At 35.8% G+C, this 20,696-nt stretch overlaps 1 protein-coding gene across 2 annotated transcripts in view; it reads left to right on the top strand.

The window, feature by feature from the left end:
- The window catches only part of KIAA1328, a 318,181-nt gene that overhangs the window by 8,974 nt on the left and 288,511 nt on the right, over window positions 1-20,696 (top strand). For both annotated transcript variants that reach the window (XM_080821739.1, XM_080821740.1), the window contains exon 4: window positions 8,946-9,040. In XM_080821739.1, the coding sequence (XP_080677865.1) occupies window positions 8,946-9,040 (95 nt within the window). The remainder of the gene's footprint in view (window positions 1-8,945; window positions 9,041-20,696) is intronic.

Raw genomic sequence — 20,696 nt, 5'->3', positions numbered from 1 at the left:
TGAATTTGCAAGATCTTATCAAAATTGCAAGTGTTTTTTCATAAAATGGTTTGTGCATTTTATATTGAACAATATAATATATATGGCCTTCTTTTGGATTGAGTCCATATTTTTTTATGATTCTATTGGGTTATTAACTATAATTCTTTGCTGGGCTATTTTCAGTGGCTTTGAGAATTATAGTATACATCTTTAACTTATCACAGCCTATTTTAACTTATATTTTCCACTTTAACTGTGATTTTGAGGACCTTTCAACAGTTTGTGTCTTGACTTTTGTGATACTGTCATACGTTTTACTTCTATAAGTAAATTCCCAATACATTATTACTTTTGCTTCAACACTTCTTTTTTCAGATTTACCTATAATTTACATAGCAAAAAACTTACCCTTTTAAAATGTATAATTCATTTTTTTTTATATATTCACAGAGTTGTGGATCCATCACCACAATCTAATTCCAGAACATTTTCATGACTCCAGAAAGAAACTCCACATGCATTAGCAGTCACTTGACATTTTCTATTCATCTCAGCCCTAGCAACCACTAATCTGCTTTTTAGTCTCTATAGATTGCTCTATTCTGGGCATTTCGTGAAAATGGAATCCTATAATATGTGGCCTTTTGTGGCTGGCTTCTTTCATTTAGCATAATGATTTTAAGGTTTATGTGATATCATGTATTATTACTTCATTACTTTTTATGGCTGAATATATATTTACCCATTCACCAGTTGAAGGACTTTGGGTTGTTAGGCTTTTTGGCTACATGAATAATGTTGCTATGAACTTTCACATACAAGTTCTTGTGTGAATATATGTTTTCAGTTCTGTTGGGTATTTGCCTAGAAGTAGAATTGCTGGGTCATGTAGTAATTCTGTTTAACCTTTTGATGAACTGCCAAAATGACTATACTAATTTACATATTATCAGCAGTATTATGAATGAGGATTCCAGTTTCTCCACATTCTCGCCAACACTTTATAGCCACCCTTTTCATTATAACCATCCTAGTCAGTATGAAATGGTATCTCACTGTGGTTTTGATTTATATTTCCTTAATGACTAATAATAATAATTTCTTTATGTGCTTCTTGGCCATTTATATTTGTTCTTTAGAGAAACGTCAATTCAGATGCTTTTCAGTTGAGTGATTTGTTTTCTTACTGATAAAGTTAAAAGTTCTTTATACATTGCATATTCAGTTCCCTTATATATGATCTGCAGAGTTTCTCTCGTTCAGTGCGTTGTCTTTCACTTTCTTATTGGTGTCCTTAGAAGCATGAGAGTTTTAATTTCGAAGTCCAGTTTATCAATTTTTTTCAGTTGTTACCTGTGCTGTGCTGTCATATTTAAAAAATCATTGCCTAATTCAAGTTCTTAAAGATTTACCCTAATATTTTCTTCTAAGAGTTCTATAGTTTTAGGTATTACATTTAGTCTTTGATCCATTTTGGTTTAATTTTTGTTATGTGGTGACTCAAATTCATACACTAATACTTTCTTCCAAGAGTTTTATAGTTTTAGGTATTACATTTAGTCTTTGATCCATTTTGATTTAATTTTTGTTATGTGGTGACTCATATTCAGTCGCCTGTGGATATCCATTTGTCCTACCATCATTTGTTAAGATTATTCCTTTCCCTTTGATTGTTCTTCCCTTGTTAAAAATCCCTTAACCGTGTACATGTAAATGTTTATTTGTGGACTCTCAGTTCTGTTCCATTGATTAACATTTCTATTTTTATGCCAATACCAAGTTCATTACCATTTGGAATTATTTTTTGGAATCAAGAAATGTAAGTCCTCCAAGTTTGATTTTCTTTTTTAAGATTTTGGCTATTCTACATCCCTTGAATTTCCATAGAGAATCACCTTGGCAATTTCTGCACATGGGTCAACCTGAATTTTGATAGCAATTGTAGTAAATCTTCAGATAAATTTGGAGAGTACTTTAATAATATCAATTCTTCTAGTCCTTGAATATGGTATATGAGATAGCTTTTCATTTACATAGATCTTTAATTTCTTTCAGCGATGTTTTGAAGTTTGAGGTGTATGTATCTTGTACTCTTTTTGTTAAGTTTATTTCTAAAGATTAGGTATTTTATACTTATTAATGCTATTATTAATGGAATTGTTTTCTTCATTTTATTTTTGTGTTATTTATTGCTAGTCAATGGAAATACAGTTGATTTTGTCTATTGGTTTTGTATCCTGGAACCTTTCTAAATTCACTTATTAACTTGAATCTAAAGTTTCTGATGATTTTCTTTCTTTCTTTTTTAAAATATTTATTTATTTGAGAGATAGTGAGAGGGAGCATGAGCAGGAATGAGGAGGAGAAGCAGACTCCCCACTGAGCAGGGAGCCCAATGCAGGGCTTGATCCCAGGACCCTGGAATCATGACCTGAGCTGAAGGCAAACACTTAACCAACTGAGCCACCCAGGTGACCCAGCGAATTTCTTTTCTTTTCTTTTCTTTTTTTTTTTTAATTTTATTTTTGGATGTAATCTTTGGCACATTTTATTTTTTTAAAGATTTTATTTATTTGACAGAGAGAAAGTAAGCAGAGAGGCAGGCAGAGAGAGAGAGAGAGAGTAGGAAGCAGGCTCCCTGCTGAGCAGAGAGCCCAATGCGGGGCTCGATCCCAGGACCCTGAGATCATAACCTGAGCCAAAGGCAGAGGCTTAAACCCACTGAGGCACCCAGGCGCCCCGCCCTGGTGAATTTCTTATAATTTTTTATACATATATGATTATGCCATCTGTGAATATAGTTTTACATTTTTCTTTTTAATTTGGATTCCATTTATTTCAATTGTGTTTTAAAGAGGTTCAAATAATTAAAATGCCATTTTTTTTTAAGATTTATTTATTTTAGAGAGAGAGAGCATGAGTGGTAGAAGGAGAAAGAATCTCAAGCAGACTCTGTGCTGAGCGCAGAGCCTGATGTGGGATGTGATACCATGACCCTTGAGATCACGAGCTGAGCTGAAACCAGGAGTCAGCGCATAGGTGCTCCTCAACAAAAGGCTTTTAAATTTACCCGTGTAGTTACCATTTTTGTTGTTTTCCATTTGATATCATTGGTATGCTCCATCTGCTTAAAGTACTTCCTTTAACATTATGATAGTTCAGGTACACTAGGAATGGATACTTTGACTTTTGTATGCCTGAAGAAGTCTTTATTTCACTTTTGTTTTTACTGGTTATAGAATTTTGAGTTGATAGTTTTTTTTCCTTTAGTGCTTTAATGATGTCATTGCGCTGTTGCCTGGTTTCACTGTTTTTGAGAAATCTGCTGTCATTCTTACTTTTATTCTTTTATATCTACTATGTGAGTTTAAACTGCTTTTAGGATTTTCCTTTCATTCCTAGTTTCAAGCAATTTGATTATAGTATGCCTTGAACTAATTCTAAGGGTGTCTTTTGATTGGGGTTTGTTGAGTCTTTCGGATTTGAGAGTTTATAGTTTTCATAAAATTGGGAAACTTTTTGGCCATTATATGTTGAGATATTATTATTTTTTGAGGACTCCGGTTATGCAAATATTAGGCCACTTGAGGTTACTCTGCAGCTTTTTGTTCATTTTTTATTCAATTTTTGTTGTTGTTTTCTGTGTTTATGTATAGATGGTTTATATTGCTTTGTTTCAAATTCATTAGTTGTCTTCTGCCACTAATCTCATCCAGTGTATTTTTTATATAAGACAATGTTTTTATCTCTCCCGGTTCAATTTGGGTCTTTGTTTTATTTATATATTTCATGTCTCTACTTAACATGCTTTGTCTTCTACTTTCTTGAACATATGGAATGTAAATGACTATTTTAATGCTCTTTGTTTATAATCCTATCATCTGAGTTATTTATGGAGAGATTTCAATTGAGTAATTTTTCTATTTTTCTATTTCTATTTATTTTTCTATTTATGTATTGTATTTATCTGCTTCTTTACCTGCCCGGGGACAGTATGAATCATACATTTTTTTTTGAGTTCTGGATATATTGTGTTTTTTATCATTGATCTTGAGGTCTTTTTTCTGGGACTAAGACGAGTTATTTGAGAGCAGTTTGATCTTTTTGAAGTTTGGGTTTAAGCTTTTTTTTTTTTTTTTAAAGGATTTTTATTTATTTATTTATTTGAGAGAGAGAGAGCATGAGATGGGAGAAGCAGACTCCATACTGATCAGGGAGCCCCATGAAGGACTCAATCCTGGGATTCCAGAATCATGACCTAAGCCAAAGGCAGTCTCTTTGAGACTGAGACCAACTGAGCCACTCAGACACCGGGTTTAAGCTTTTAAAGGTGACTCTAGAACAGCTTTTAATATAGGGCTTATTTTGCCCACTATAGGCAGTGACCTGCGGAGTACTCTTCCTGATGCCCCTTGAATTATGAGATTTTCCTCTCCGGCTGGTGGGAACATGGACTATTGCTGGCATTATATTAGCAACAGAGATTATTCTCACATTCTCATTTGTTCTTTCCTTGGCTCTTGGTGGGCTTCCTCATAGACAAATGCTAATCAGTACTCAATGGTTGATGTGCAGGGAACCCTCTGCAGATCCCTGGAGCTCTCTTTTTGTGCAGTTCTATCCTCTCCATGACTCTGCCTGCAAATTCTAGACACTTTGCTCTCCTGGACTCCCAGCTCTATCTTCTCAACTTGGCGAGATTGCTGGGCTCCATCTGGGTTTCCCCACATTGTACCCTGAGAACTCCAGAGGCAGTTTAGCTGGGATAATTGCATGGCTCACCTTATTTGGTTCCCCTCTTTCAGGGTTCACTCTCCGTGCTGCCTGTTGTCCAGTGTTTAAGAACTGCTTTTTCTTATACTTTGTTAGGTTTTTGGTTGTTGTAAGCATGGTTCCTATTTGCCCAGAAGTGGAATATAGGGGCTATATATGTGTGTATTTATTTTGTTGCAAAACTAGAAATGGTGTGTGGGGGGTGTGTATGTGTGTGTGTATATGCATTTTTTTCTCAAAACTAGACAGATGTTGTATGTGTTTTTCTTCAGAGAAATAAGTCTTGCAGATTTTCTATATGTGATTTTTATAGCTATTGATGTTCAATAGCTAGGTTCTTAATTCATTAAGGTTTTCAAAGTGTTAATTATGCCAGCTCAAGACTTCTGGGAAGTAGGTACTAAGATGAAAGTAAAAATGGAAGAGATTTAGTGGAGGAAGAGCTGACATGGGATAGAGAATAAAGTGAACAGGGAGAGACAAGGAGAGCCTTAGATTTTATTGCAGGTCTGGCATCTGTGAGAGAACAAAGAAAGAAGAAAAATTCACTAGGAAAAACCTCACACTTCATACTGCCTTGCAAACAGGGGTAGTGTCTGTCAGCCTAATGGGGAACCCCAGAACAAATACTGTTCCTTAAGGATGCCCTGTCAAACAGAAGCGGCTCAGTTGCAGTATCTCTGCTGTTTCCAGCCACTGGCGCTGTTGTGAACACTGCAGTGAATCTGAAGGTATGGCAGTAGTTAGGTGAAGCTGTTAGCCAGCTACACTCTTTGCAACAGGTTCTCTCTCTTGTAGAAGCCACATTGTTTTATTTCTCACAGTGAAAGCCATTATTCATCAGGAATTAGTATGTGTATGGTATTAAGTTAGTTCAGTTCATTTTTCCGTATGGGTAGTCTATTGGTCTGCGCTGTTCATTGAGAAGACCATTCTTCTCCCCATTGAATTGCAATGATGCCATTGTAAGCCAAGTGAAGGAAGGGTATAACCTTCCTTTATTCTGTCATCTGCTTTCGTAATACCTATCCTTAATTTTGTGTTTATTGTTCTTTTGTGTATGTGTTTTTTAATGTCAGGGTAGACAAACTTTTTCTGTAAAGGGCCAGGTAATAGATATTTAACCTTTGTGAGCCATGTGGCCTCTGTCTCAGTTACTCAACTCTGCCACTGTAGTATGAAGAACCATATATGTGTGTGTGTGTCAGTGTGTACATGAATGTACATGGCTGTGTTTTAATAAACCCTTATTTACAAAAATAGCCAGTGAGCCAGATTTGGCTTGCAGCTACAGTTTACCAACCCTTGCCCTATATAGTCTAAATACATAATTGTTTTTTAAACAATGTTCAGTGTTCAGTGTTATGTATATTTGGAACTTTACATAAATAAGCTCATACTATGTGTATTGCATCATTTGCTTTTTTTGCTCAATGTTATGTTCATGAGATTTACTTATGTTGTATATAGCTATATATCATTTCTTTTTTAAAAGTTTTATTTATTTGAAAGAGAGAGAGTTGGGGGAGGAACAAAGGGAGAGAATCTTCAAGCAGACTCCCTGCTGAGCATGGAGCCTAACATGGAGCCATCTCATGACCCATGAGATCATGACCTGAGCCCAAACCAAGAGTTAGGCACTTAACTGACTGAGCTACTAGATACCCCACTGTACATTATTTCTTTTCACTTATATTTCAGCCAGTGTCTAGTCACTTTTTTTTTTTTTAAGATTTTATTTATTTGACAGAGATCACAAGTAGGCAGAGAGGCAGGCAGAGAGTGAGAGGAAGGGAAGCAGGCTCCCCGCTGAGCAGAGAGCCCGATGCGGGGCTCGATCCCAGGACCCTGAGATCATGACCTGAGCCGAAGGCAGAGGCTTTAACCCACTGAGCCACCCAGGCGCCCCTAGTCACTTTTTTTTTACTGAGAGTATTTCATATAAAGACTTGCTAAAATGGTGCTGGAGAACTGAGAAGGTAAACAGAACACCAACATATCATGTAGGTAGTAACTGCAAGAAATAATTCCCATCTCTAGGGCTTAGAAAACAGCCAGAGCAAGTTGGATTTATTAAAACTTAGAAGCTTGGGGGAGGGCCCCTTTAGAGCTGGAACTTCTGATGATGGGTTCCCAGCCTAACTGATACTGCTGTCCGCAAGGAGACATGCTAAAGGCTGGTTCTGCCAGGGCTGGGAAAATTGCAAACTGGAATCTGCTGTCCTTGCCAGGACACACTCTGGCAGGGGTGACACTAGTGGGAATGAGATGTAAATAGGAAGGACTGTGTCTTTTCTTCTTTTTCCAGCAACCTCTGGTCTCCCTCTAGTTCTTCCTACTGACGGGTTTTAACAGAAAGCCCTCTGGCAAAGGAGATACAGGTTTCTGGAGTCTGAGGCCCAGCACCACAAAGGAGGTCTCAGAAGGGTAGGTTTGAAGATGAAAGTCACTAAGTAGCTTAACAACCAGTACCTACAGAATTCCATTGTCTAAGTATGCTACAGTTTATTCTCTAATTGACAAACATTTGTATTTTCAATACGAGTTGTATTGAAAATTGGCTGTTCTGTTAAACACAATGCTGCTGATATCCTTGCCCACGTGTAAGGGTTTCTCTTTTTTGTTCTTTTACTCACTGCAGCACTAAGATGCCTTCTCGTGTGCTTTCAGCAACTTTTCCCATTGCCAGATAGAGTGGCTTCATTCCACATTCTGTGTAACTTTTTTGATCATTAGCATCATTAACCCCATACTCTTCTCAAAACATATTTTCTCCCACCATATTATATCCTTTTGATTCTCTTTCATCCTTTAACTTATTATCTTGGATTCATAGATGATTTTTAAAAACTGATATTTTTTAATATTAAGGAAAAATCTAAAACATAGAGAAGTATAAAGAAAATAATAAAAATCTAAGTATCGTCCATAATTCCATAAGCCCTACAGTATTATGGATTACATCTTTATGTTTTTCTCTGACTTAAGAGCCAGACCCACATTTCCAACTTCCTGTCTTAACATTTCCATATGACTTTCATCCTAGCATCTTAAGTTGACCATTTCCAAAGCCAAACTCATTTTCTTACCCTCTCCTTTTTCCTATTGCCTTATGGCTATCAGTATTTCCAAGACTCATTTTAGAAGTCTTGGATTGTTCTTGGCAACCTGAAGAAATTGGACTAACCTACTTGTACAAATGCCTAGGGTTCCTTCTGTTTACATGTTACCTCTAGTTTGCCTGTGACTCACTTAGTTTCAGTGCTTTAAAGATCCTCTTAATGAAGTTCAAGTACTGGAAGAACTTTTTAGAGCACAAGAAATAGTTCAGTGGTTGAGAGCACATACTCTGGATGTGTGCTCAGGTGTTGGTTCTGCTGCTTTAAATGTTATCCAAGGCAAGGTGTCCCCTCACCATAAATAGAAATAATACCTAATTCATAGCACTGTTGTGCAAATGAGCTGGATTCGTAAATGTAAAGTACTTATAATTTTCCTCACATGCAGTAAATATGAGATATGTGTTAGCTATTATTATTACTCTTTGGTCTAGTACCCGTTGGAATGAACTTTAGGATATATTGAGAACTTAGAAACTGGTGCCTTTGCTGTCAACCTTAGTGTACTTTTAAGCAGCCTGTGGGCTGTAGTGTAGGAAAAGTTCTCAGTATCTTCCATTAGGTGTTTGTGACATTCACCAAGGGAAAGTTGTTTCCTTAATAATCCCTAATATTTAAGCCTTTTGTGATCTTCTCTATATAAATTTCTCTATGTAAATTTTATAATGTCCCCTTCTGGACAAGACAGTTCCTTAGCCTGTTTTGAATTCATAATAGGTTTGAATGAAATGTAAAGCGTGTACCAGGGTGCCTGGGTTGTTCAGTCAGTTAAGCATCTACTTTTGGCTCAGGTCATGATCCCAGGGTCCTGCAGTCGAGCCCTGCATCAGGCTCCCTGCTCAACGGGAGTCTGCTTTTCCTGTCCTCCCCGCTCATGCTCTATCTCGCTATCATTGTCTCTTGTTCTCAAGTAAATAAATAAAATTAAAAAAAAAAAAAAAAGAACATACCACCAGAGAAAAGATACCTGAGAAATTTTACCTCCTGTGCTAATTTTAAGAGATTTCTCAAAAAGTCTTAAAAATTGCTTTTACCAAAAGTTAACCAAAAGATTTCTTTGTTTTGTATTAGAATTTCTGCAGGGGAGGACTAAAGAGTGCGTCACTGAAGGATTTGTGTCTTGAAGACAAAAGACGCATTGCAAATTTAATTAAAGAATTGGCCAGGTAAGATAAAATCTTATATGAAATGTATTATTATATAAAAGAGACAACTCTTTTTGAAAATAGAAATTACTATGTTTTTTTTTTTTTTTAAAGATTTATTTATTTATTTATTTGACAGACAGAGACTACAAGTAGGCAGAGAGGCAGGCAGAGAGAGAGGAGAAAGCAGGCTCCCCGCTGAGCAGAGAGCCCGATGCGGGGCTCGATCCCAGGACCCTGGGATCATGACCTGAGCCGAAGGCAGAGGCTTAACCCACTGAGCCACCCAGGTGCCCCAAAATTACTATGTTTTGATGTCATGTATCATTGATCTTATGGAAACAGAGATATTTAGAAAAAAAAATTTTTTTGTGGCCTATTTGTGGCCCCAAAAAAAGAAAGTAGAAAAAAAGTAAGAAAGAAAGGCCAGAACAAACCACTTCCCAATTTACATTTTCTTGTTTATTTAATTTCCCAAATTATTAGGTGCATGTATTTGCAGCCATCCTCTATCAAAAGGGAAAATACAGAAACTTAACTCTGCTGTCGATGGAGGTTGATATGTTGTAATGAGCATCACAGCAATTACCTTTGGTTTTATTGTAGATCCGAACAGAAGTGAGCATTCATTTTACCGTAGTCCGTCACAAGAATAGCTATTGTCGTTTTGCTAGCTACCGATGCTTTCAGGATTCAAAATAAGGGATTTGGAATTTTGAGAGTAATAGTTCATAGCTATTTGGTTGTACTATTCCAGTTTATTAATGATGTGTATGAAGCATATCTCTTGGAGTAACTTTTTTTTTTTGGCGATATACACATCCAGTTTGGTGGTCTTGAATTACTTAATAAATGAAGATGTCTACAGTAGAATGTATTAATATAAACTGTAAAACTCAAATTTAAGGAAAAGCCATACCTAAAAGTTGATTAAAGCGGTGCTGGTTTTTGTCATTAAATTCCATGTTTGGAAATAGTAGGTATTTTCCTTCTTTCTTTATTTTTAATTAAAAATGCTATGTGAAGTGTTTCAAAATGTATGTCATGTCCAGGCCTTAAAATAATGTTTGTAGAGGCTTTTATAAAAAGACTGAGGTTAAAAAATTGCCTTACTTAATCCTAGAATTACAGTTATAGAAATGACAACAATGATGTTTCAGGGGCTAGGATACAGGGTATGACTATTTCCTTAGTCTGAATTTGATATGCCACCTGAGAGAAGCAGTAATTTCAATTTCACTAGAATTCTTTGGCTCAAAGTTCTAGTCTCTGAAGTACAGTTTTTATTCCCTTCAAATACTGTTTTTTGTACTGGGAAAACATTTGTTACTCCCCATACTTGCAGATGATCTTCTCACAAGGCTTTTTACCACATAGATGGTACGGATACCCTTACGTATGCTTGATGGCTTTGAAAAGCTATTACCATTAGTTTGAATTTATCTATTAATGGTCCTGAGTTGCCATTATTGTTGTAAGTGATCCGTTTTATTTCAGTTGCAAGGCTTGGAGAACACCTGAAATATGTGAGCATGTTGTTTTGGCTTCAGCAGCCTTCTGCTTTCTAGCAAGAGATTCAGGGTGTTACTACAAGGTTCGGATTAATATAGATTTGCTAATATTGCTAGAAACTCCATTATTGTATTTACTATTAATATACAGATAATATACAGATATTAATATACTATTATCTTTCCTTGAGTTTGCTAGGTTTCTTCTGTTGGATATTTCACTCTACTTCTTTCTGCTGGTACTTGCCAAAGCATTTTCTTCACTTTTTTTTTTTTTTTCTTTACAAAACAAGTTTTTATTGAAGTGGGGAAATGTAGAACAAAATTGCATATGCTTCAAACACTGGCAACTAAGCACATGTAGCCTTTATGTTCTTTTACCTCTGGATTTTCACCCACGTTTCAAATAACTGGTTTCCTGTTGGCATTAAATACAGTCATTTCTCTTTCATCTTGAGAAATGCTCTTCAGACCACATATTTCCTTCCAGCTACTATCTTCTCTGTACACCACAACATAACCTCATTCCTAGAAAGAGTCTCTAGTTTTATTTTCTACTCTGCTGCGTTTCATTCCCTCCTCAAGCTTATTTGTTTATTTGAAAATATATGGAGGTGCAATTTGCATATAATAGCATGTATGCATTTTTTAAAAATATGTACGTAGTTTAAGTGTATATTTCAGTGAGTTTTGGCGAATGTAAGGTCACTTTAAAAAGTTCTTTTGAGATCTTTACAGTCAGTTTCTTCTTGTCTTCTCCACCCCAGATAGCCATTCGTGTGGTTTCTGTCATTATTGCTTAGTTTTACATGTTCTGACATGCCATGTAAATGGCCATATAGTATGTATCCTCTTCTATCTGACTTTTTCCCCTCAACAAAATGATTTTGTGTTTGTGGTAAAATATACATAACATAAAACTTATCATCTTAACCATTTTTAAGTGTACAGTTCAGTGGTATTAAGTACATTCATACTGTTGTGCAATCATCTCCACAGTCCATTTCCAGAACTTCTTCATCATTGAAACTCTGTATCCATTAAAAAAATAACTCCTTACTCTTCCCTCCCTCCGAGTCTTTGGTAACCATTATTCTCTGAGTCTTTGTGAACTTGACTATTCTAGATCCTTCACATAAGTGGAATCATAGTATATATGTCCTTTCGTATCTGGCTTATTTCAGGGAGTAATGTTTTTGAGAGTTTTTTTTTTTTTTTTCAGTTTGTTGCATGTAGGTGTAGTTCATTGTTTATTGTTGATTAGTATTCTGTTGTTTGCATGTACTTTAGTTTGTTTATTCATCTGTAAAACGTACCTTTGGGTTGTTCGAGTTTTTGCCTTTTATGAATAAAGCTTGTATAATATTCATGTGCAAGTGTTGTGTGGATTTGATGTCTTAATTTTTTTTTAAGATTTTATTTATTAAAAAAATAAATAAAGATTTTATTTATTTGACCGACAGAGATCACAAGTAGGCAGAGAGGCAGGCGGGGGGTGGGGAGTGGGGAGCAGGCTCCCCACTGAGCAGAGAGCCGGATGTAGAGCTCAATCCCAGGACCCTGAGATCACGACCCAAGCCGAAAGGCAGAGGCTTAACCCACTGAGCCACCCAGGTGCCCCTTAATTTTTCTTCTGCAAATACTTTAGGTATGGAATTACCCTTTTCTGTGATAAATGTATATTTAACCTTATAAGAAACTGCCAAACTGTCTCCTAATGTGGTTGTGTTATTTCCCACTTCCCCTAGAAGCTGATGAGAATGCCATCGTTCAGCATAGACACTAACTCTTGGTGTTGTCATTTCTTTAAATTTTAGCCATTCTAATGAGTACAGTGATATCTCCTTACGGAATGAATTTGTGTTTTCCTAAGATTAGTGGGGTGATTGGCCATTCTTCTTTTAAGTATCTGTTAAAATTTTTTGCCTGTTTTTTTTTTTTTTAATCCATCCCTTGCTCTTCTTGATACTGAGGTTTTCTTTATATACTTTGGATGCAAGTTGTCATATATATGGTTTTCCCCTCAAACCTTGCTTTCTAATTATCTTAATGTTTTCTTTCTCTTTTTAAAATATTTTTATTTTTAAGTAATTTTTACACCCAACAAAGGGATTGAATTCACAGCCCACCCGCCCCCCAAAATATGGAACACTTCACGAATTTGCTTGTCATCCTTTGTGCAGGGGCCATACTAATCTTCTCTGTATTGTTCCAATTTTAGTATATGTGCTGCCAAAGCAAGCACTCTCTTAATGTTTTCTTTTGTAAAGCAAAATTCGTTATTTTGATGAACTTCAGTTCATCAGTTTTTTCTTTTGTGGTTCATGTCCTTAGCGTTCTATCCAAAAAATATTGCCTATCCCACGCTAACAAAGATTTTTTCCTTTTATAGAAAAACCTGTCCTTTCTGCAGAATTACCTCCGCCTCCTAGTCAAAAGCATACATGGTCTTTGCCTGGGCTTTTCATTCCATTGCATTGATCTTTGTGTTGCCCTTAGGCCAATACCAAACTGACTTGATTACTGTAATTTTACAGTAACTCTTGATATCAGATAAATCTTACAGCTTTGCTCTTTCTGAAAACTGTTTTGGCTTTTTGCGGTCCTTTGCATTTCCCTATAAATTTTAGAATTAGCTTGTTAGTTTTTAAAGGATAGTTGCCTTTGAGAATTTTGTTTGGGATGTATTGAATTTGTAGATCATCTTGAGGAAAATTGACATCTTTGCATTATTGAGTCTTTCGGTTGGTGATATGTCGTATTTCTCCATTTATTTAGATTATCTTAAATTTTTTTTTTGTAGTGAATTGTAGTTTTCATAGTACAGGTTATAGAATATGCACGTATGTTATCCTCAAGTATTTTATGTTTTATGATCACAAGTAGGCAGAGAGGTGGACAGAGAGAGAGGAGGGGAAGCAGGCTCCCCGTCGAGCAGAGAGCCCGACGTGGGGCTCGATTCCAGGACCCTGGGATCATGACCCTAGCCAAAGGCAGAGGCTTTAACCCACTGAGCCACCAAGGCACCCCTGTATTTTATGTTTTTGATACTATTGTAAATGGCATGATTTAAAAATTTTTTTATTCATTTATAAATTTTATTTCATTTCTCATATGATATAATGGATTTTTTTTAATATTGGCTTGATCTCGAACTTTCTAAATTTCCTTGTTATAATAGTTTTTTTGGCAGAACACTATGGATTTTCAATGTACAGTAATGATCATGTCATCTACAAATAAAAACAATTTTATGTTCCTTTCCAATTTTTGCCTTATGTATTTGATGCTGTGGTTACTAGTTGTGCTCAATGTACTCATCTTCCTGTTTTTTTTTTTTTAATTATTAAAGATTTTATTTATTCTAGAAAAAGAGTGAGCGAGCTTGGGAGGGACGGCCAGAAGGAGGGGTAGAAGTAGACTCCCCACTGAGCGGGGAGCCTGCAGGGCTCAATCCCAGGACCCTGAGGTCATGACCTACGCCGAAGGCAAATGCTCATCCAACTGAGTCACCCAGGCACCCCTCATTTTCATGTTTAAATCAACTTGTGGTCACCCTGGGGATCTGTAATATGCATTCTTGACTAATCACAGTCTAATATTAATTGATACCTTTAGCTCTATTCTAAACATTTCAAGAACTTTAGAACTCAATAACTTTAACTTCATTTTCCTCTCTTGATTATGTGCCACAGTGTGTCATAATTTGTATATATTTTTATATATGTTTTTATATATTTAATTTATTTAAATTTAAATCAGTGTAATATGATCATTACTTTTTTGTATTATTTTGAAATAATTTTAGGCTTACAGAAGAGTTGCTGAAATAGTACAATATTGGAGGAATGAGGAATGGACAGTGACTGCTAGTGAATACAAGGTTTCTTTTGGGAAGGATGGAAGTATTCTAAATTTTAGATTTTAGTGATAGGTGCAGAACTCTGAAAATATATGAAAAGCCATTGAATTGTACACTGTAAGTGAGTTAACCTCATTATATGATGATTTATATTCAATAAAGCTCTTTATAAAAAGCTATAATGAGTTCTGATAACTTTCATCCAGCTTGCTATAGTTAACATCTTGAATAATGCATTGTAATAGTCAAAAATTAATATTGGTACAATAGTATTAATTACCTATGGTTTATTCAGATTTCTTCAGCTTTCCTACTAATTTTTTTTTCTGTTCCAGTATTACATTTTCTATTCAGTTTTCATGTTTCCTTAGTCTCCTCCCATTTGTGGCAGTATGTTAGTTTTTCTTTGCTTTCCATGACCTGTCACTTTTGAAGAATACTGGTCGGATATTTTATAGTATTTCTTTCAGATTTTTTTTCATGTTTTCTCATGGTTATATTGCATTATAATATTATATCAGGGAAAGTATAAGGTTGATGTGTTGTTACTGGTGGTTTTAACTATGATAACATGGTTGACCTAGAGTGTACTAGTTTCTCTCCTGAAAAGTTGCATTGTTCTCTGTAGTTAATAAATTGGTAGAGGTCCATGAGAATTATTGAAATCCAGTATTTTCTTCTGAAACTTTTACCCACTGTTATAAGCACTTATCAAAGAGACTTCACTGCAACAACTATTACTGTGATGTTCTAATAGTTACTTTATGTTTCCCCGATTTGTTTGCATTTATTAATCAGAATTCTTATTTAAGGATGAGCTATTCCTCCTGTTGTATGTATGTATGTATTTACTAATTTCAGTATTCATTTTGTTATTTATTTTTATCAATAATAGTAATAATAATAATAATAATGTACCCACGGACATTTATTTTATCCTAGTTCAGGACTCACCAAAACAAAAATAGAATAGCAAGATGATACTTTTTTTTTTTAATTTTATTTATTTGAGAGAGAGAGAGAGAGCATGAGAGAGAGCATGAACAAGGGGGAAGAGGCAGAGGGAGAGGGAGAAGCAGACTCCCCTCTGAGCAAGGAGCTCGATATGGGACTTGGTCCCAGGACCCTGGGATCATGACCCAAGCCAAAGGCAGACGCTTAACCAACTGAGCCACCCAGATACCCGAGATGATGTTTTTTCTTTCTTTCTTTTTTTTTTTTTTAATTTTATCATTTTAGAGAGTGAGAGAGAGAGCACGTGTGCATGAGAGCAGGGAGGGAGGAGCAAAGGAGAGGGAGAGAGAGAGAGAAATCCTCAAGCAGACTCCTCGCTGAGCATGATGCCTAACTTGGGCTCAATCCTGGGACCCTGAAATCATGATCTGAGCCAAAATCAAGAGGTGCCCGCTCAACTGACTTAGCCATCCAGGTGCTCCAAAGTGATTTTTTTTTTTTTTAACTTTTTGTTTTGAGGTAATTCTGGATTTACCTAAGAAATAATACAGAGAGAGCTCAAGTCCCCTCTCCCCAGTTTTCACCAATGATAGTATTTTGATTAACTATAATACAATATTTCAACTCAGAAATTGACATTGATAGGACCCATCAACCTTGTATAGATTTTACAGGTACTCACTTGTGTGTGTGTGTATAGTTCCATGCAATTTTATCACATGAAGATTTGTGTACCATCACCAGAGTAAAGATACAAAATTGTTTTGTTAAAAAAATTACTCATGTTGTCTCTTTATAGGCATAACTTTCCTTCCTACCCCCTTCCCTAATCCTTAGCAACCATTAACCCACCTTCCATCTGTATAATTTTGTCATTTTAAGAATGCTTTGTAAATGGAATCATACAGTATGCTATCTTTTGAGGTTGGCTTTTTTCTCACTCACCATAATTCCTTTTAGATCCATTCAAATTGTTGCATGAATCAAAGTTTGTTCCTTTTATTGGTAAGTAATATTCCATGGGTAGATGTACCATAGTTTAACCATTCACCTATTGAAGGATATTTAGCTTCTTTCTGTTTTTTTTTTTTTTTTTTTTTTTTTAACATTTTTATTCTTTTAAGTAATCTCTACATGCAATGTGAGGCTTGAATATTAATCCCAAGATCCGGAGTCTCATGTTCTATCCACAGAGCCAGCCAGGCGCCCCTTCTTTCTAGTTTTTGATTGCTACAAATGAAGTTATGAACATTCATATATAGGCTTTAGTGTGAGCATAACATTTCATTTCTTTGGGATATTGTATAAATGCATATTTAGTTTTATAAGAAGCTGCTGAACTGTTTTCAAAATGTTTACCATTTTACATTCCCACCAGCAATGCAAGAGAGATCTAGATCCCTTGCATTCTTGCCAACATTTGTTATAATTATTTTTTATTTTAGCCATTTGTAGAGGTACTTAGTGTTATCTCATTGTGGTTTTAATTTGTATTACTCTGATGACTATTTATGACCTGTTGTTTTGGACATTGTTTCATATGCTTATCTGCCATCTATACCTTCTTCAGTGATATGTCTGTTCGTCCTTTTTGTTCATTTTTTGTTGGAATTTTGTTGTTGTTGGGGAGTCTGCTCCTCCCTCTGCTTCTCTCTGGTCCCCTCCCTCCCTACTGCTTGTGCTCTATCACAGGCATACACACATGCATGCTTTCTCTCTCAAATAAATAAAATCTTTAAAAAAAAGTATTTTCTCCTTTTCTGTTTTCCAGAAAAAACTATAAAATTGGTGTTAATTCTTCTTTAAACATTCAATAGAATTCTCCACTGAAACCCTCTGGGCTTGGAGGTATAGTTTAAAACTTTTCAGTTACAGGTTTAATGTCTTCAGTGGTTACAAGATTATTCAAGTTGTCTATTTTGTCTTGGTTGAGTTTTAGGAGTTGTGGTTTTTGAGAATTGTTTCATTTCTTCTGAGTTGCCAAATTTATGAATATAAAGTATTCATAGTATTCTCTTATTATCCTTTTAATTACTGCAGGATCTATGGTGCTTTACTTGTGATATTGCTGATTTGTACCTTCTCTTTTAGTCAGTCTTTCTAGGTTTATCAGTTTTATTGATTTTTGTTCAGAGACCACCTTTTTGTTTCATTGATTTTATCTGTTTTTTCCTGTTTTCAATTTATTGACTTTTGCTCTTATTTCCTTCCTTCATGTTGCTTTGGATTTATTTTGTTCTTTTTCTAGTTTCTTAAAATAGGAGGAACTTAAAGACCATTCCTATTACTGTCAGCATGTAGTGCTATAATCTTCCTTCTCATTACTGCTTTCAGTGCATTGTATGCATTTTAATTTGTTTTATTTTCATTTGCATTCAATATGTGTATATATTTAAAATTTCATTGAGACTTCCTTTTTGACCCATGCTTATTTAGAACTACGTTTTATAATTTCCAAGTGTTTGGAGATTTTTCTCTTGTCTTTGTAATATTGATTTCTAGTATGTTTTATTTTGGCCAGAAAACATTAAAAAAATTTTTTTTCAAACTGTTTTTATTTTTTTTTAATTTTTAAATTTCTTTTGTAATATTTTATTTATTTATTTGACAGAGAGAGAGAGAGATCACAAGTAGGCAGAGAGGCAGGCAGAGACAGAGAGGGAAGCAGGCTCCCTGCCGAGCAGAGAGCCTGATTCAGGCTTCGATCCCAGTACCCTGAGATCATGACCTGAGCTGAAGGCAGAGGCTTAACCCATTGAGCCACGCAGGCACCCCATTTTCAATTTTTTTTGAGGTTTATTTCATGGCCCAAGGTATGGGTGATATTTATAAATGTTTGTGAGTGCTTGATAAAATATTATAACTCTCCTGGGGCGCCTGGGTGGCTCAGTGGGTTAAAGCCTCTGCCTTCGGATCAGGTCATGATCCCATGGTCCTGGGATTGAGCCCCGCATCAGGCTCTCTGCTCAGCAGGGAGCCTGCTTCCCTTCCTCTCTCTCTGGCTGCCTCTCTGCCTACCTGTGATCTCTGTTTGTCAAATAAATAAATAAAAAATCTTTAAAATATTATAACTCTCCTGGTTGACATACAGCAGTCTGGTTTATGTTATCTTTAATATGTTTACTTTTTGGTCAGTGACTTGTATGTAACTAATCCTCCCTTCTGCTGCTTCTCCTTCTACTGCACAGAAGCCTTCTTTATACTGCTTGAGCTCTGACTCCCCATTCTAGTTCACCAGTCCCCCTCCCATGGACACCCTCTTCTCCCTGCTTATATTTCAGCACACCAGTCTAGGCCATACTCTGCTTGAATGCCCTCCTCACTCCACTCTTCGGACACTTTATGTTGGGCTGCCCCCACTACTTGAATATTGTGTTTGATCTGCTTAGGCTTTGACACCCACACCAGGCTCCCCCTTTGCAGTTATGGTTTCCTTATCCTTCTCTGGCTCTGACCTCCACGTTGGTCCTCTCCCTTGTGTTGATACCTTCCTCACTCACCCTTAAGCTCTGACAATTTACCAGCCTGGGCTTTCTTGAGAATAATCTTTCTCATTCTGCCTGAGCTCTGATACCATGAGTCTGTGTCTTCCGCATCTTCCTTTGGCCCTGATAAACTGCTGGAGGTTAGCCATTGTGTGTGTTCTCATCACTCTTCATAGGCTCTTCTATACTAGCACCTACTCCCGACCGCTGCAGAAACCCTACCTCACCCTCACCATACTTGGGTTCTGAATCTCCATGCTGGGTCACTCCTACCCCCTTACAAGGATACCCACCTCAAATGCTTGGGCTATTATCCCCGTGTTAGGCAATTCTTCCACGTGGATGCTCTTCTCATTTTACTGAGGCTGTGACACCCACGCTGGACTACCTGCCATATGTCGATGTCCTTCTCAACCTGCTTGGCCATTGACATTCTACTGGAAAGACCTTGTACATTTGTACTCCTGATCTCAGTCTGATTCTGCCCCACATTCAAGGTTTTAAGACTTAATTGTTCAGGAAGAAAAAGGAAAGTGGAAAATGAAGAAGAAAGAGAGAAGATGAAAGCTCAACTTTCATATCAGAAGAGAAAAAAGTTTTCTCTTTGAATAAAAGATAGATATATTTGCTTGTTCATAAGTAAACACACTGTTTTAAATTTATATACTTTGCTTTTCAAATCATGTCTATAAAACAGGAGAGATACTGTTTGCTTTGTGTTCTGCCTACCTTGCCTGGTACATGTTTTTTTTAACTAATAGACTTGAATAAATAGAGAATAACTTTAAAAGTATAATTTTAAAAGTAGAGAGGAAAAGGTATTAAGAGGGGATTATTAGGAAGCTGAAGTTTTAAAAGTTGTTTTCATTTAAGGCTCTCCAGTAAAAATAAGGTATAAAGATTAAAAATTGTTTCAGTTGTGATAAAGGTCAAGTCAAAAGCAGAAAGTCTTAGAAGATTTGGAAAACCTTATGTAGTCCTATGACCTATTTAAATATAGTATACTTAAGAATTTCAGATATTATACAGATCTATTAACATTATATTAGGGGAGAAGTCACTGAGAGTGCTTAGCACCTCATACTGATCATTAGCAAGCATATTTCAAAATCATGGTCAGTAGCTCTCAACAGAATATATAAAATAAATAACATGTTTCAATTACAATGTAACAAGCAATATAAATGTAAAGTGGTAACTGTCGCTTCTTTTAAATGGTGCCTTTGAGGTGAAAAGCACCTTTAAAAAAGCATAGTTTTTTGTTTTTTGGGTTTTTTTTTTGTAAAAACATGACCGTCTCTTTCAAAATGTTAGTGGGAAAATCCTATGTATCTAAATTCCAAGACTGGTGTATCTGTACCTTGGAGGGACCCATTAAGAATCTGGTTGTGAGGTCCTTTGTAGTCAATATCTTTTTTGGTGTTATGATGAAAAAGATCTGTTTATCCAAAAGATGCCTATACGATTTATTGGTATTTGTAAACAAGAATAAATGCTAATAGAAGATACAAATAAAATTCAGAGTTGGCATAATAGTTTGGAAAATGGATTCATTCAAACAGGACAAAAGACAGTAGTTACAAGTACAGGTTATTATATGCCTGAGGATAAAAATAAATTAGAAATTCATTTCAGAGAAAGACTTACCAGTTAGGCCCAGTACATAAAGAATATACGGTTCATAGTTAAATTTAACCTGAGCATGCACAAGCAATATTGTGCTATTTGGCAAGAGAACAAATAGAGTTAAACAAAAACAAACCTGGTGTGAGTTTTTAATAATCTTTAGATGCCTCCTTAATAATCTGTATATGCCCAGGAAACTTTTTCGCTTGTGTTATGTACATTGACAATAGAATACAAAT

Source organism: Martes martes (genome assembly GCF_963455335.1).
Source record: "Martes martes genome assembly, chromosome: 13".
NCBI lineage: Eukaryota > Metazoa > Chordata > Mammalia > Carnivora > Mustelidae > Martes > Martes martes.
The sequence above is the reverse complement of the archived record's forward strand: the minus strand, read 5'-3'. Positions and strand labels throughout refer to the sequence as shown.